The sequence below is a fragment of the Schistocerca nitens genome, chromosome 2, assembly GCF_023898315.1.
Source record: "Schistocerca nitens isolate TAMUIC-IGC-003100 chromosome 2, iqSchNite1.1, whole genome shotgun sequence".
Taxonomy (NCBI): domain Eukaryota; kingdom Metazoa; phylum Arthropoda; class Insecta; order Orthoptera; family Acrididae; genus Schistocerca; species Schistocerca nitens.
Window position 1 is genome coordinate 827421072 of NC_064615.1, and position 16808 is coordinate 827437879.

Below are 16808 nucleotides of genomic sequence, written 5' to 3' on the forward strand. Positions count from 1 at the left end.
TAACTAACCTAAAATCGTCACACATATCCATGGCTGAGGCAGGATTCGAAACTGCTATCGTAGCAGTAGCGCGGTTCCGGACTGAAGCGCCTAGAAACGCTCGGTCACAACGGCCGGCTCACGATTGGCATCATGCTCTCTTCACAGATGAGTGTCGCATATGCCTTCAAGTAGACAATCGTTGCATACGTGTTTAGACGCAACCCGGTCAGGCTCAACGCCTTAGACCCACTGTCCAGCGAGTGCAGCAAGGAGGAGGTTCCCTGCTGTTTTGGGGTGGCATTATGTGGGGCCGACGAACGCCACTGGTGGTCGTGGAAGGCGCCGTAACGGCTTTACGATACGTCAATGCCATCCTCCGATAGATAGTGCAATCATATCAGCAGCATATTGGCGGGGCATTCGTCTTCATGGACGACAATCCGCGCCCCCATCGTGCACATCTTGTGAATGACTTCCTTCAGGGTAACGACATCGCTTGACCAGAGTGGCCAGCATTTTCTCCAGACATGAACCCTGTCGAACATGCCTGGGATTGACTAAAAAGGGCTGTTTATTGACGACGTGACCGACCAACCTCTCTGAGAGATCTACGCCGAATCGCCATTGAGGCGTGGGACAATCTGGAAGAACAGTGGCTTGATGAACTTGTGGATAGTATGCCACTTCGAATACAGGCATGCATCAATGCAAGAGGACGTGCTACTGAGTATTAGAGGTACTGGTGTGTACAGCAGTCTGGACCAGCTCCTCTGAAGGTCTCGCTGTATGGTGGTACAACATGCAATGTGCGGTTTTCAGGAGCAATAAAAAGGGCGGAAATGATGTTTATGTTGATCTCTATTCCAATTTTCTGTACAGGTTCAGGAACTCTCGGAACCGAGGTGATACAAAACCCTTTTGATGTTTGTATTTTAATGAAAAAACTCAACAATAATTTTTAATTATTGTCTAAGTAAGACTCATGCAATTATTGTAAAATTTTTTAAGTTTCCTTCCTTTTATCAATGAAAAAAAAATTTCATTCTGAAAAACGAAGTATGTGCTAAACACCATGAAGGTATCGGCAAAAGCGAGGTAAGTGGAAATGAAAGAAATCGCAAGCATTTATCAGTTTTGTTAATAATAAACTTTTTAAAGATACACTATCCCGTGGTTAAATTATTTTTAATCCTTCTTTTAATTTTATACAGTACAAAGCCATTTTAAGTGATTAACTGTTCGAAATATGTTCTATTAGTTACTTTCAAATACGACAGCGACTGCTGCAGATTCCTTTTCTTTTCAGCTGACAAGTTGTTTTTACGTTGTTGAGACGAGAAACAAGGTTTTTTATTATCTCAATGGGTATGTTCCGTTGAAAATCTTGTAGGTACTCAGGTCTCCAATTTCGTTAAACACTGTTCTCGTCTTGACGTCATCAGGTGGAATTTTTTTTCCCCCACTTGGATCCAACTACATTTGGAAATATTTATTTTCGTTGTTTCAATATGTGTATTGACTGTTTTTTTTTTTTTTTTTTTTAGAATAGAAGGGTCCTCGGTCTAGAACATAGTAACCACAAATGTGTTGTTATGTGTCACATTCTCCACAATTTTTACAAGGTCCATAGGTACCGGTAACTGACATTCTGACATTGTTCCAGCCTCTTACGTTTTTCAATCTGGGCAAAATCATTGCCACACGTTGCAAACAAAATGTTCTGTGGCACTTAGCCTGCGTTGGTCTCATCAGGGTGCCAGCACGTACCGCTTGTGCTGTCGTTGGGGCTTTATATGCACAGCTAGAAATTGTCATAGCGCTTTTCAGGTGATTTGCAATAGCATAGCTTGGTTTACTGGGACTAAAAATAAATAAATAAAAAAGTAAATAAATAAAAAATTAGTGCTTAGCCTGTTATTGATTTCTACTCTGCATACTTTTCATCCTTGACGTCTGCCTATATGCGTCTAGGGAGTATAACAGACAGGGAAAGTCTTGCTTGCCTATGACGCTCTCCTCCTTGTCGACTGCGTCGGCCTCGCTACGCGCGCGCTCTGTCGGCTCCGCGGTGGACGAGTGCCGCCACACGGAACCAAGTCGTTTCGCGCCGAGCCGGCGCCTCGTGCGGTCGCCGCTAGATGGCTCCGCCGTGCCCGTGCTGGACGCCGACTGCCGGCCGACCGCAGACGCCGCGGCAGTGTTGTCTCCCGACGCGCCGGACGAGGGTGCCACAGGCTCCGCGCTGTTGACATACGGGGGCAATTTGGTTAGTGTGCATATCCTGGAAACACGATTCTAATTTTCCATCCGTTCTTTATTTTATAAAGGCGCCTGAAAAAATGGCTACAACAGTGTACTGAGATTATTTCTTCTTACAAAAGTTTAAATTGACAGCTAATAATTTTTTTGCATTAGAGAAGCTAAATGTCTGTGCCAAGATCGCAAATTTAAACTTTATACTCGATAATCAGTTTCGGAATCAATGCTACCATCTTCAGATCTGGAATGCATTTATACTGTGTGACTATATACAAAACAATTGTAATGTATGGTATCAGGTACAATATAAAAGAAAAATCCAGAAATACAACATACCTCGATGGACAGGTTACAGAATATTTCCTATAATAGCAGTACTCTGTCTCATGAATTGACAGCTACGTAACAAACCAGAAAACTGATGCATCGCCAGATCAGAATTAGAAACACTATGTACTCAGTTATTCACCGCATACATGTGTCTTACGTCACTTACAACAAAGTAAATCATTACAGCTGGGGCAATGAACCTAACCACATGTTTACAAAATTATGTCAACAATTAATTAAGACAGACTCTAAAAAACTTATTCATATGGAGTTAATTATTCAATGTACCTATATAAATGCTGACTTTGTATTTGGTGCAGTTGGCCCAAACCTTATATACAATTGATTGCTTAAGACGAGATTTAACTGTTTACAAAAACCACAGACTCACGTACACAACCATTAAAAAATTTAACAGTTTTTTTTAAATTTAAAAATCTTAAGATAAAGCAGGGGTAAAAAAATTACAAGCTCGGCATCTACAATGTAATTAAAATAGCAGTGTAATCTGTGGTTGCATCCGAAGTAATGACAATGTATTCGATAGTAACATAGAAAAAAATGAGGACACAAATTAAAAAAAATGATATTTTAAATTTTTTTTTAAATATAAGAAGATATTTTACCCCTGATTTTTGAAGAGTTAATGGGGTTGTATGTGTGTCTGTGGATTTTGTAAACTGCTAAATCCTCGCGTCTCAAAATGAATAATCTAAAAAAAGTTGCTTTGGATAACTGTGTATGTAACATAACAGTGTATGTGTTTGCGTTCCAGATACGAACCACTGACGGATTTTAACGAGATGAGGTATACGTATCACTTACTACTGGGCAAGAAATGTTGTGGGGATAGTAACCAACAACATTCTACTGGGTTGTGGATGACAATGTGGAGAGAGAAGGGTGCAGTGAGAGATAGACAAACAGAGTGAGGAGATAGATGTGGAGGAAAGAGGAAATGGACGAGGCGGAGGGGAAATAGAGAGGGGCGGTGTGGAGATGGCCAGAGGAGGAGGGAGGAGGTAATGGAGAGAGAAAGGAAAGAGGAGGAGGTGGACAGGGAGAGCGGTGAGGGTGAGATGGATGTAGAGGAAGTGAAGAGGAGAGGCAGGAGCAGAAGGAGAACCCTACCATCAGCTCTTGTCAACTCAAATCTGGATTCTTATGACCAAGCCACGGTTTTCAGTCGTCTAGGGTCCAATCAATGTGGTCACGAGCTCAGGAGAGGCGCTGCAGGCGATGTCGTGATGTTAGCACAGGCACTCGCGTCGGTCGTCTGCTGCCATAGCCAAATTTAGCCGCACTTTCCTACCGGACGCGTTCGTCGCACGCTCCGCATTGATTTCTGCCGTTACGTCACTTAGTGTTGCTTGTCTGTTAGCACTGACAACTCTACGCAAACACCGCTGCTGTCGATCGTGAAAGCCTTAGGCCACTGCGTTGTACGTGGTGAGAAGTAATGCCTGAAATTTTAAATTCTCGTAACGCTCTTGACACTTTGGGTTTCAGAATATTGAATTCCCTAGCCACTTCCGAAATGGAATGTCCTACGCGTCTACCATTCCGCGTTCAAATTCTGTTATTTTTCGGCTTGCGGTCATAATCACATCGGAAACCTTTTTACATGAATCGTCTGAGTACAAATGACTGCTCTTCCAATGCGCTGTCCTTTTATAACTTGTGTACGCAGTACTACCACCCTCTGCATATAAGTACTTGCCCTCGGCGGCCGAACTTTCCTGAATGGGGGACTCCAGGCCCACAATGCCGTAAGCTCATTTCCATTTTTCCGTTTGTCTCCTCAGTGTACGCTAGGATGCCTCTTGACACTTTCTCAGATATACTAAAAGTTTACTTGGGCTACACCTTAGTTTTGTTCCTTTACATGTAAAAATGAGTTGTATCAATTTTGAGCTCAGTGGGATAGGTGCCCCTGAGGCCTGAAAATCGGAAAATTTCTAAAAATAAAAGAAACTGCTTCGCCAGTGGATGACCCTGCAACACATTTTGCATTCTCTCTTGTACCTATGCTGAAAGCAATACCCACACACCGAATGATCGATGCACAAATTGAGATTCTTCGGGTAGTAAGACGTTTCCAGAACACGCGTCTATCAAATGACACACGTGATACACTCCTGGAAATTGAAATAAGAACACCGTGAATTCATTGTCCCAGGAAGGGGAAACTTTATTGACACATTCCTGGGGTCAGATACATCACATGATCACACTGACAGAACCACAGGCACATAGACACAGGCAACAGAGCATGCACAATGTCGGCACTAGTACAGTGTATATCCACCTTTCGCAGCAATGCAGGCTGCTATTCTCCCATGGAGACGATCGTAGAGATGCTGTATGTAGTCCTGTGGAACGACTTGCCATGCCATTTCCACCTGGCGCCTCAGTTGGACCAGCGTTCGTGCTGGACGTGCAGACCGCGTGAGACGACGCTTCATCCAGTCCCAAACATGCTCAATGGGGGACAGATCCGGAGATCTTGCTGGCCAGGGTAGTTGAGTTACACCTTCTAGAGCATGTTGGGTGGCACGGGATACAGGCGGACGTGCATTGTCCTGTTGGAACATCAAGTTCCCTTGCCGGTCTAGGAATGGTAGAACGATGGGTTCGATGACGGTTTGGATGTACCGTGCACTATTCAGTGTCCCCTCGACGATCACCAGTGGTGTACGGCCAGTGTAGGAGATCGCTCCCCACACCATGATGCCGGGTGTTGGCCCTGTGTGCCTCGGTCGTATGCAGTCCTGATTGTGGCGCTCACCTGCACGGCGCCAAACACGCATACGACCATCATTGGCACGAAGGCAGAAGCGACTCTCATCGCTGAAGACGACACGTCTCCATTCGTCCCTCCATTCACGCCTGTCGCGACACCACTGAAGGCGGGCTGCACGATGTTGGGGCGTGAGCGGAAGACGGCCTAACGGTGTGCGGGACCGTAGCCCAGCTTCATGGAGACGGTTGCGAATGGTCCTCGCCGATACCCCAGAAGCAACAGTGTCCCTAATTTGCTGGGAAGTGGCGGTGCGGTCCCCTACGGCACTGCGTAGGATCCTACGGTCTTGGCGTGCATCCGTGCGTCGCTGCGGTCCGGTCCCAGGTCGACGGGCACGTGCACCTTCCGCCGACCACTGGCGACAACATCGATGTACTGTGGAGACCTCACGCCCCACGTGTTGAGCAATTCGGCGGTACGTCCACCCGGCCTCCCGCATGCCCACTATACGCCCTCGCTCAAAGTCCGTCAACTGCACATACGGTTCACGTCCACGCTGTCGCGGCATGCCACCAGTGTTAAAGACTGCGATGGAGCTCCGTATGCCACGGCAAACTGGCTGACACTGACGGCGGCGGTGCACAAATGCTGCGCAGCTAGCGCCATTCGACGGCCAACACCGCGGTTCCTGGTGTGTCCGCTGTGCCGTGCGTGTGATCATTGCTTGTACAGCTCTCTCGCAGTGTCCGGAGCAAGTATGGTAGGTCTGACACACCGGTGTCAATGTGTTCTGTTTTCCATTTCCAGGTGTGTAGTTTCAGTAGTGGCGTTCGGTATTCTAACTTCTCCACCACCGCGTGAGTGTTTACTGCAACATCTGTGTCTAACAAGCTAATATTGACCCAAAGAAAGAGAAAGGAAGATGGATGAGAGCAGAACGCTTAATCAGGATGGAAGAGGGAAGACTACCACTAGTATTATCAGGACCCGTTGACAGCAGAAGCGGCCGAGGAAGGCCGTGGACAAGAGAGAATGGTAATAAGCCCACTGGACAAAAAGTCACCCCAGTATGTACGCACACATGAATCGTAAAGATTTGCAGATGACGCAGCGATCGAGTCGCAAAAGGCAGTAGCGATTAGCGGAACGCTTGCTTATATTCCAAGTGGGCATGTGGACATTGTACTTAAACGTGACAGAGTGACAAAAAGGGGCAATCGTGTTTGGCCAAAAAAAAAAAAAAATTGGTGAAGTTGCTCCATTTGCTGGTGCTTCGCGGCGGACTCTTCAGCGTGTCTCCAAGTACTGGTGTAACAAACGTGGTCACGAAACACGACGTTAGGATTGTGATCGGGAAAAAGTATTGAGTGCGAGACGTGTTCCACGGCTTGTGACTCCAAACCCAACAGGAATTACCGCAGGCAGTGATTGAAGATCTATTCTAACCTGTTAGCGAGAGAACATTGCGACAGGAACTGAATGCAGTGAACATTAAGTTGGTCACCTCACAAGAGGCCGTTGTTCACACAGGCACAAAAAAACGATAACAGCAAAGTTCATCGGGATGGAAGAATATGCGACTGCTTTTCTGAACACTGCCCCCTCCCCCACCCTATTACATCTCGATTAGCGTGCAAAATCGCCAGACTTGAACCCCATATAAATGAATGAGACATACTGGAACAGCGGGTAAAACGCTGTCGTCAGCATCATCGCAATTTGGTGGATATTGTGATCAAATCCTCAGCGAGTGGCTAAACCTGGATGCGACGTACGTGGACAATCTTGTGGACTCACTTCCGAACCGACTCCATGTGTTTATCAAGTCCAAGGGCGGAATTACACGGTATTAAATGATGTTTGTAATGATTTCTATAGGGCTGGCTAAATTTTTACTCGGTGGGCTTACCAACGAGGACGCGATGGGCCTGAGGAAAGGAGAATGGACTACCAAAGCCAGGAACTGATCTAACTGGTGAAGGAACCAATAATATTCACTTGTATCAATCGTATAACCGCGGCTGCTGCCACGAATTATGCCGATACTAAATAAATTGCTAAATCCAAAATCACTTGATAATTAAATTAAATCAAATTACTGCAAAAAGAACATTTAGTTTAACAAAACGTACATATAATACAAAGAAAAAGTGAACAAACAAGCAAGAATGAAAGTTTTAGGGACAAAAAATAAGAAATTTAAAAATTAACCAAATCAGGAAAAAATAAAAGATACAAATACTTAAAGAAAAAGAAAGAAAAAATTACAAATATTAACAAAAAAAAAAAAAAAGAAAAGAGAATCACGTCCTAGAGAACACTTATGTTCTCCCAGGCCAAAGCCACAGTGAAGACGAAGAAGAACAATCGAAAGTAACATACACAAGCAAACGGCCATTACAGTTTAATTTATTTTATTAACTATTACTGATCCCTTGCCTACAGAGTAGTACCTGTCTGTCTGACGTGGAATATCTACTAGTGAACTATCTGGCAAGAGCAATCACGACTGCGGCGGTTAATTCAGAAGCCCCTACTTCGGACAGCATAAATAAAGTACGCAGCAACAGAATTAAGGAATGGAAATGTGCCCATACAACGCGAAACTGTTTGGTGGGAGATTCTACACCTTCTTGTGTAACGGCAAGATCCAAACCATCCACCATAATAACGTACTGGAGACAGAGGTCAGCGCAGGGAAATCATCCAGTGTGCTATCCTGATAAGCCCTCTGCCAAAGTTGTCGTCAGTTGACGTAAGAAAGTGGAAAAACTCAAAACTCCAAAATCATCTCCACTCACAGGAGAAGAATGATCTCGAACAGAAGCAGGAGGAAGAGAACAAAAACTACGGACAGTAATAAAACATAAATTCGGACCCTCTAGAAATCTAATGAAATGATCGTATATTACTATCGGTCGTAAAATCAAGGTTACATTTACAGCGCTAGCTAAATCTACATGAATACTCTGCAATTCACAATTAACTGCCCTGGCAGAGGGTTCGTCGAATCACCCTCAAGCTATTTCTCGGCCGTTTCTCTCTTGAGAAACGAACACATAAAGCTTTGCGTGCGAGCTCTGATTTCTCTTACTATCACAATCGTTTCTTCCTATGTAAGTGAATGCCAACAAAATATTTTCGTCTTCTGAGAAGGTAGTTGGTGATCGCAATGTCACGAGAAGATCCTGCAGCATCCAAAAAGTCTTTGTTTTAATGATTGCCATCACAATTCGCGCATCATATCTGTGGCACAATCTCTTCTATTTCGCGAACTATACAAAACGAGCTGGCTTCTTTGAACTTTTTCGATGTTCTCCGTCACCCCTTCCTGATGCGGATCCCACACCGCACAGCAATATTCCAGAAGAGGGCGGACATGCGTAGTCTAAGCAGTCTCTTTAGCAGATCTATCGCATTTTCTAAGTGTTGTGCCAATAAATCGCAATCTCTGGTTTGCTTATCTATCTGAGTGTTTCAATTTAAGTTATTTGTAATTGTAATTCCTAAGTATTTAACTCAATTTACAGCTTTTAGGTTTGTGTGATTTATCGGGTAACCGAAATTTAGCGGATTCCTTTCAATAATATTCTGGAGCTGTTTGGCCTGCGGGTGAAAGTCTTTCTATTTGACGCTACTTCGGCGATAAATATGACATAAAAATCTTGAGATAACAAAAACACTGAGTACTCAAGGAAAAAAATCTCGGATTGGGCCGGGAATCATACTTGGGACCCTGTGATGTGGGGGTAATGACTCTAAGGACCTGCGAATATAAAACAGAATGAGCCTGATTTTCCACATAGGAAATTGCTCATAGCTCCTCAGGAAAATGATTACGAAATAAAAGAAGTGCACTTGCCCATGGTGTAGATGTTATTTCGTTGGTGACTAGATACAGTCCGATAAATGTAAAGAATGGTGTGGTAAGAGCTGTGCTCATTATGAAATAGTATGACGTTATCTGTGTGACCACTAATGAAGAATTTTGTATTTGAACTCTTGTCAGACTGAATATGTACTGAAGCATTACTTGAGGAATGTCATCTCTTTTTAAGTACAAAATTATTTCAAATTGAACATAAACAGTCTCTACTGAAAGAAATGTTTTATTACTTTTTCTTTAGCTCTGTTAGCGCTCGTGGAGTCGTAACGACTGCTTCGTTCACCGCCAAAGCCTACCATCCTGGTACGAGGCCTGAAGATGATCTAAAACAGACTGAAACCGGCAACCTCAAAAGGAAAAAAAACCTGTCGCGACTGTTAATCTTAAAGTAATACAAAAACCGCTGTTCTCCAAGAAAAATGTTCTAAAAAATTACTATTTCAAAGTAATTTTTCGCGAATGTGCGCTCTTTTATTAAAGAAATATTTCAAGTTGTGAAATAAAAACACAATGAAACGTTTATGAACTGTAATTTCAGACCGACTATATCAGAGAAACGAATCAGAGGAATTATATTTTCATATATTTTACGAAAAAAGCGAGGAGCGAAACTTCTCCAAGAAAACTGAAACTCTCTTCTCCTCTTGTCTACAACGAACTGAGAAGACGTATTTTGCTTGTCTCTGTAGCTCATAGAGATTTGATTTGTAATTAAATATGTTAAAAAGGAATTAAATTCTTGTTTCCATTTATAAATAAATTTTCTCCTCGCAGTTATTAAGTTGTACGTGAATTACAGTTTTGTAATATTTGTTTCGGAAAAGCTATCTGGAATCCCGAGCTCAGCAGATCATGGTAAAGAGATGCAATGTGCCCTATGGCTTTCGTGTTCAGCCACTGATTTCATTGTGCTGTAAGCAAAGCACGTCCCTGAGATTATTTGCAGATCATTTAACAGTGTCTTGCGATCATTTTGGGCAAGGGAAACTTACGTATGATCTGGCCATTGTCTACGAACTATGATCTGCTGCTCTCGCTTCTCTCAGATTCATGTCCCATGGAACTGATGGTGGTGTTAAATTAGAATGGCACGTAAATAGCAAAAGCTTCAGGAGCCAGTTTCACTTTGAAATCATTGCATTCTTTTTAGATGTGTATAGATGCAGTAGGAAGAATGCGTGTCACCATCAACAATGACCGTTGTTTCATTCCTCAATAAGAGAGAAATTGCATTCGTTGGACAACTTCATTTTTACAAATTTTGCTACTTTATTCAAATATCGGGTTAAAACGCGTCAGTACTCTTACCCGCATGTGTGGGTTAACGTACAAAGTTAATGCTTTTTGTGCTCTTGTTCTTGTGTATGTGTTAACAGTAAAAAATGCATTTACTTGTATAATGATTAACATGTAGGATTAAGCAGATATCCAAATTTTCTTCTTAACTGCGTACCCTTACCCGAAACTCTAACGCTGCGGCAGTTTTGCGTATAGTGGTGATGGCTGAGCTGGGATTCCGCCTGCCATACGCATCTGGCCGGCTACCTGGCTGTCACGTGGGCAGCGTCCCACGTGCCTGCCCGTATTCACCTCTGTGCAGAACGGTCGATAAAATTATCGCACATGTGCGCTCTCTATTGTGTGAACTAATCCGTGTTGTTGCGCTGACAGATCTCATTCATCCAGGCGGATACAATTCTGTTAACGCGGAATTCCGAACTAATCGCATTAAACCTCGCATTTTGTGTTTCTCGTCGGAATTAAATGTGCTACTTTTCACCAACTCCCCCAGGAATGACATCTGCGTTGTTTGGAAGCGATAATAATTTGATAAACTAAATACCCCAGATACCGAGGGAAAGGACGTGTTCTGTTACATAGTATAATTCTTCTGAACATTTTTTTTTGTCATCAGTCTTATGATATGATGCGGCCCCTAACGTATTCCTCTCCCTTGAAAACCTTTACACGTGAGAGCGGTTCTTGCAACCGACATCCTCAATTATTTTCTGGATGTATTCCAATTTTTGCCTTCTCCTAGGCCGCGCGGTATTAGCCGAGGGCGCTGCAGCCATGGACTGTGCGGCTGGGCCCGGCGGAGGTTCGAGTCCTCCTTCGGGCATGGGTGTGTGTGTTTGTCCTTAGGATGATTTAGATTAAGTAGTGTGTAAGCTTAGGGACTGATGACCTTAGCAGTTAAGTCCCATAATATTTCACACATACTTTTTTTTTGCCTTCTCCCACAATTTTTACCCTCTACAGCTTCTTTTAATACCACCTGGCTTTTCTTCTCGTCAGTGTTTTCCATATATTCCTTTCCTCGCCGATTCTGCGCAGAACCTCCTCATTCCTTACCTCACCAGTCCACCTAATCTTCAACATTCTTCGATGGTGCCACATCTAAAATGCTTCGATTCTCTTCTGTTCCGGTTTTCCCACAGTCCATGTTTCACCACCACGCAATGCTGTGCTCCACACATACATTCTCAGAAATTTCTTTCTCATATTAAGGCCTATGTTTGATAGTAGTAGACTTCTCTTGGTCAGGAATGCCCTTTACCAGTGGTAGTCTGCTTTTTACGTCCTCCTTGCTCCGTCCATTACGTGCTATTTTGCTTCCAAGGTAGCAGTATTTCTTACCTTCGTCTACTTCGTGATCCCCAATTCTGATGTTCAGTTCCTCGCTGTTCTCATTTCTACTAATTCCATTAATTTCGTCTTTCTTCGATTTACTGTCGATCCATAATCTATTTTCATTACACTGATCATTTCATTCAACACATCCTGTAATTCTTCCTCACTTTCACTAAAAATTGCAATTCATCAGCGAATCTTAACACTGATATCCTTTGAATTTTGCAGCTTCTTTTTTAATTTCCGTCATTGCTTCTTCAATGGATACATTGTTTCTGATAAGTCACTCCCTAAACAGCTATAATTTATTTATAAACTTATTTTCTTAGAACTGCTTTTGTTAGAAACAGCACTCCTTGAGGTTGTGTTTAACATCATTCTTTCCTCTGTTGCAGTTGAGAAATGGCGCCTGTGTTGATTGTAGAAGAACGGCCAACATAGCGGTTCGTTGAATAAAAATCTCTCGGTGTACATGCCGCGTCAATTCAGGATAAAGCTCCAAGCTTTCAACCACTACCTCCATGGTCGTCGTCAGGGCTAAAACTGACTGTCGTAAACTAGCGAGGTTCCCACTTTTATATGCAAAGGACGGCTTCCGATTGGCTGGAATACGTCATAGCCAATCAGAAGCCGTCCTTTGCATATAAAAGTGGGAACCTCGCTGGTTTACGACAGTCAGTTTTAGCCCTGACGACGACCATGGAGATAGTGGTCGAAAGCTTGGAGTTTTATCCTGAATTGACGCGGCATGTACATGGAGAGATTTTTATTCTAGAAATACGTCGCGAAAGACTTCGTAGCCATAGCCGCTCCTTATGAGGTCTGGGGATATGTGATGCGATTACGAAGATAGTGGAAGGCTGAACGAGGGACCAATGCAACCCTGGTTGCAAAAGCAGTTAAAAATTGACATTCCAAATTACTAACAACAGGGAGTGTCGCCGATGGAAGATGATTAGGTAGCCCATCAACATCCGAGAACACCAGAGAATGTTGCCAGAGCTCATGAAAGTTGTATTTCACGTTACGCAGGTGCAACGATTCTTAAGAAAGGTCTCACTTTGACGCCGTGGAACCCACATTATGTGCAGCAATTGTTTCATGGTGACTGTGACAGAAGAATGGTGTTTGGAGAAATTTTCTAGGTTTGGAATGACATTTGGCCTGAAAATTTTGAGAATATTCTTCTATGGACTGATGCGCCACTTCTTCACATTGGAGGATTAGTATAGAGACATAACATAGTCGTAACCCCACACGAATGTGTTGAAAAAGCACAGGGGCGTCCGAAAGTGAGATTATGGTGTGGTATCACGTCATCCGAAGTTGTTGGCCCGTTCTTTCTGCGGAACACAATGAGTGGCGAAAGATACCTGGAAATACTGCAAGATCGTGTAGGGCCAGTAATTTCGCAGTGGAACAACCCTCAGCTTCACTTCACGCAGGATGGAGCACCTGCACATTTTGCAAATGATATCCAGGAATGGATGCGTCATCATTTCCTAGAGCGTTACACTGATAGAGGCGGTGCACATGAATGGCCTGCCCGCGGCCCTTATTTAACGCCTTGGGATATTTTTCTCTGGGTGTGGGCTAAGAAGCAGGTTTACAAAAGAAAACCATGGAACATGGATGAACTGGAAGCAGTTATTTGTGATGTGTTAGCCAATGTTTCATCTAACATGTTGCAGGAAGTTTCGCACTGTGCGGCTGGTCCCGATGAAGTATCGAGTCCTCCCTCGGGCATGAGTGTGTGTGTGTGTGTGTGTGTGTGTGTGTGTGTTTGTCCTTAGGATAATTTAGGTTACGTAGTGTGTAAGCTTAGGGACTGATGACCTTAGCAGTAACGTCCCATGAGATTTCACACACATTTGAACATTTTGAAGCATCGAACGTACAAGTTCGTTTAAAAAATGCGTAGAGTGTGCACCCACTCTGAGTTTACGACAACAGATCATATTGGCAGCACCACTGACAAACCGTAGGATTAATAACGCCGTAGCAGCGCCGTCAGTTGTGAGGTTCAGACGAGGAGTGTGGATTAAATAACGCTTAATATATTTTTTTTTCTGAAAGCAGGTTGATTTTATTCAGGATTCCAATACAGCATATTATTTCGCACTCTTTGGCTACAGATCCCCGTACGACCTCACGCCACCTTACTACTCGCCATTGGAGCCAACGTCTTGCAGCAACAATAACCTCCCCGTCATCGACGTACTGCTCGTAACGTGCAAAGAATTTTCCTTCGTTGCTCTTTACGGTCTTTTGTTAGGCGGCGAGTAACCCAGTGTGCACACACCTTTGAGTACCTCGCCTGATGGACGTGTCATTCACCGCTACTAACATAGAAGTGCAGTTGTACGGCGAGGTATTGAATTGTGATCCCTCGATCACCTCGGATGTGAGTGTCCGCCGTTCCAACAATGTAGGACTCACAGCTGGGTGCGGCCAGCCGGCACGCTGAAGATTAAACAGTTTTCCCCGGCCATGTTGCGATGATGACGGACGACTCGGCCAACGACTCACCGTGCTTTTGTTCACTGCCAGGTCTCCGTAGACATACCTGCAAGCGCCTATGAACATCTGCGATGCACTAATTTTTCAGCCAAAAGCTCTCTGGTTCGGAAGCACCCTCGTTACAGACGTGTTTTTTATTTCTGCGTATAGTGCCGCCACCTCATGAAACTATAGATACTGAAGCAGGATTACTCGACGACGTCGCAACATGTTCTCCATATTTTGAACTGAAATTGACCGAGGAAAACGTGTGTTGCATCACTTACTGAACGCCCCTTATAATATCGACCACCAGGTGGTCATTGGTTTCGTCTTCCTCTATTCTCTCACTATCTACTCCCGTCCATTTAATTTCCAACGCTATTTTGAGGTACGAGTATTTGTCTCTGTCGCTCCCTTTCTGTTTTCCAGTGGATGTTTTAACAATTGTGTTAACGCGTCGAATAATTACATTTCTAACATCGCTAACGAATGGACGCAATGGCTCTGTCTTGCTATCGAATTATTTAGAACAGGAACGGATGCCACGTCACGTCAAATTATTGTACTCTTGCTACCGAAGCGCTGATGCCTCTATTGTTTGACTTCAAGTCGATCGCAGAGATTGCAAGAGTTCCACTTTCACGATAATGCTCCTTTCAGGTGCGTCCTTGGCGCGTTTCCTCTGAAGTATTGCAATACTAATTAAACCGAAATACTTGCAATAATACATTAGTTGTTCCAGTGTGCAGACGAACTGTTTAGCACCGTACCGTGTACAGAATAGACATATCGACGCACTTCGCAGAGTAAACCATCTGTAGCATAGTTTCACGCATTAATGTGGAAATTAAATCTCGTCTACGCATGCAATTCTCTCTGATTAACTCCCCAATTTCTGCATATCTTTGAAAAGTGTGGAACAGTTTGCTTTTGTTCCGTGATTGATAACTTTCGGCAGTGTGGTATTACACGTGATTTGTTTTCTATTCCTCCACCTCTGCAATTGGCGCAACAAACCGTGTGTTAAAATCGCGAGGATGCAGATGGCAGTACTCGTATAGAACTACTTTCATCCCTGTTATTTGTCCACAGCTCGTGCTCTAGTGGATGGCGTCGCTGCCGCTGGATCACGGGGTCCCGGCTTCGATTCCCGGCCGGGTTGGGGATTTTCTCTGCCCGCGGATTTGGTGTTTGTGGTGTCTTCATCATTTCATCATCATCATCATAATCATCATCATTCGTGATAGTGGCTAGTTTGCACGATGTAAAAAATTAGGAATTCGCACAGGCGCTGATGACCACGCAGTTGGGCACCCCACAAACCAAACATCATCATCGCTGTTATTTAAGCTATTTGGTACAAAAACATTATCTGGAATGTCAAGTGCATTAAAAGTGTCTCCAAAGTCTTCGTGTATGTACTGAGAATCAGAGAAAAAGGGAGTCACTCTTAGAATACAGATTCCACAATTATTCAAGGTAGACGAAAAATCAGCAAACATCAGCCGCATGACACTATACGATACCAAAATAAACATGTTAAGGGCCTAGTGGCAATATAATAGCTACCTATATACTGCTATACTGTAATTTTGAAGAATTAAAACAGCCCGTCCTCGTGCAAGAACGCAATCTTGTTTTATTACACGAACGTACCCCATGGCACTCGTGGGATCTACACAGGGTTTTCCTTTTATTGATTCTGTAAGACACGAGGCGTGGGATAAAAGTAATGAGACTGATGTTTTACCTACCGAAGTGTCTTCAGGTAACAGTATTGTCCCCTTCAAAGAAATTCCCCTTCGGCAGCTAAGCTGTTACACACAGCCGGGGTCGTTGTTCCCAGTCTTGGTAACAGTGCTGAAAGACCTCAACTGGTAACGCCTTTAACATGTTACATTCTTTTGAATGTTCTCCAGAATCCAAAGATGACGTCATTTTAACACGTTTTTCAAATTCCGAAAAAGAAAAAAGTCAGGAGGGCTCAGATCAGATGAACAGGGGATTGTGGAACAAGAGGAACACCTTTTGAGGTAAATATTCTATGGTTGTGTGACACGGGGCGTCGTCATGATGGAGCATCCACCAGCCCGCAGTGTCCGTGCTCACTCGGTTCACCTTTTTCCTGAGCCTTTCAAGCACATCTTTTTAAAACATTTGGTTGACACGACACGATAGTGCAATGCGTCTGTTATTCCGTATTATGACGCAAAGTTTCTGTATGCAATGTTCCGACATGGGTCGTAGGCTGTGTTCCAAAAATGAACAGCATAGAGACAGAAGTGATGACACTTTCTGCAGGACCTGACCATCATTTTGCAGGACAATGCTCACGCACGTACAGTGCAAGCTGCTCCTGATTTGCTTGACTGATGGGGTAGCTAAGTGCTATACTACTTACTGCGCTCCCCTGACCTGAGCCCTCGTAAATTCAACGCGATTTCTAAAGTGAAGGAAACACTTCACGGAATT

The 16808-nt window shown here is 43.7% G+C and overlaps 1 protein-coding gene across 1 annotated transcript in view; it reads right to left on the reverse strand.

The window, feature by feature from the left end:
- Positions 1–16808, reverse strand: part of LOC126235364 (uncharacterized) — a gene marked incomplete at its 3' end in the record, with an annotated part of 1261863 nt that overhangs the window by 635487 nt on the left and 609568 nt on the right. The window contains exon 21 of the mRNA XM_049944087.1: positions 1986–2116. Within this exon, the coding sequence (XP_049800044.1) occupies positions 1986–2116 (131 nt within the window). The remainder of the gene's footprint in view (positions 1–1985; positions 2117–16808) is intronic.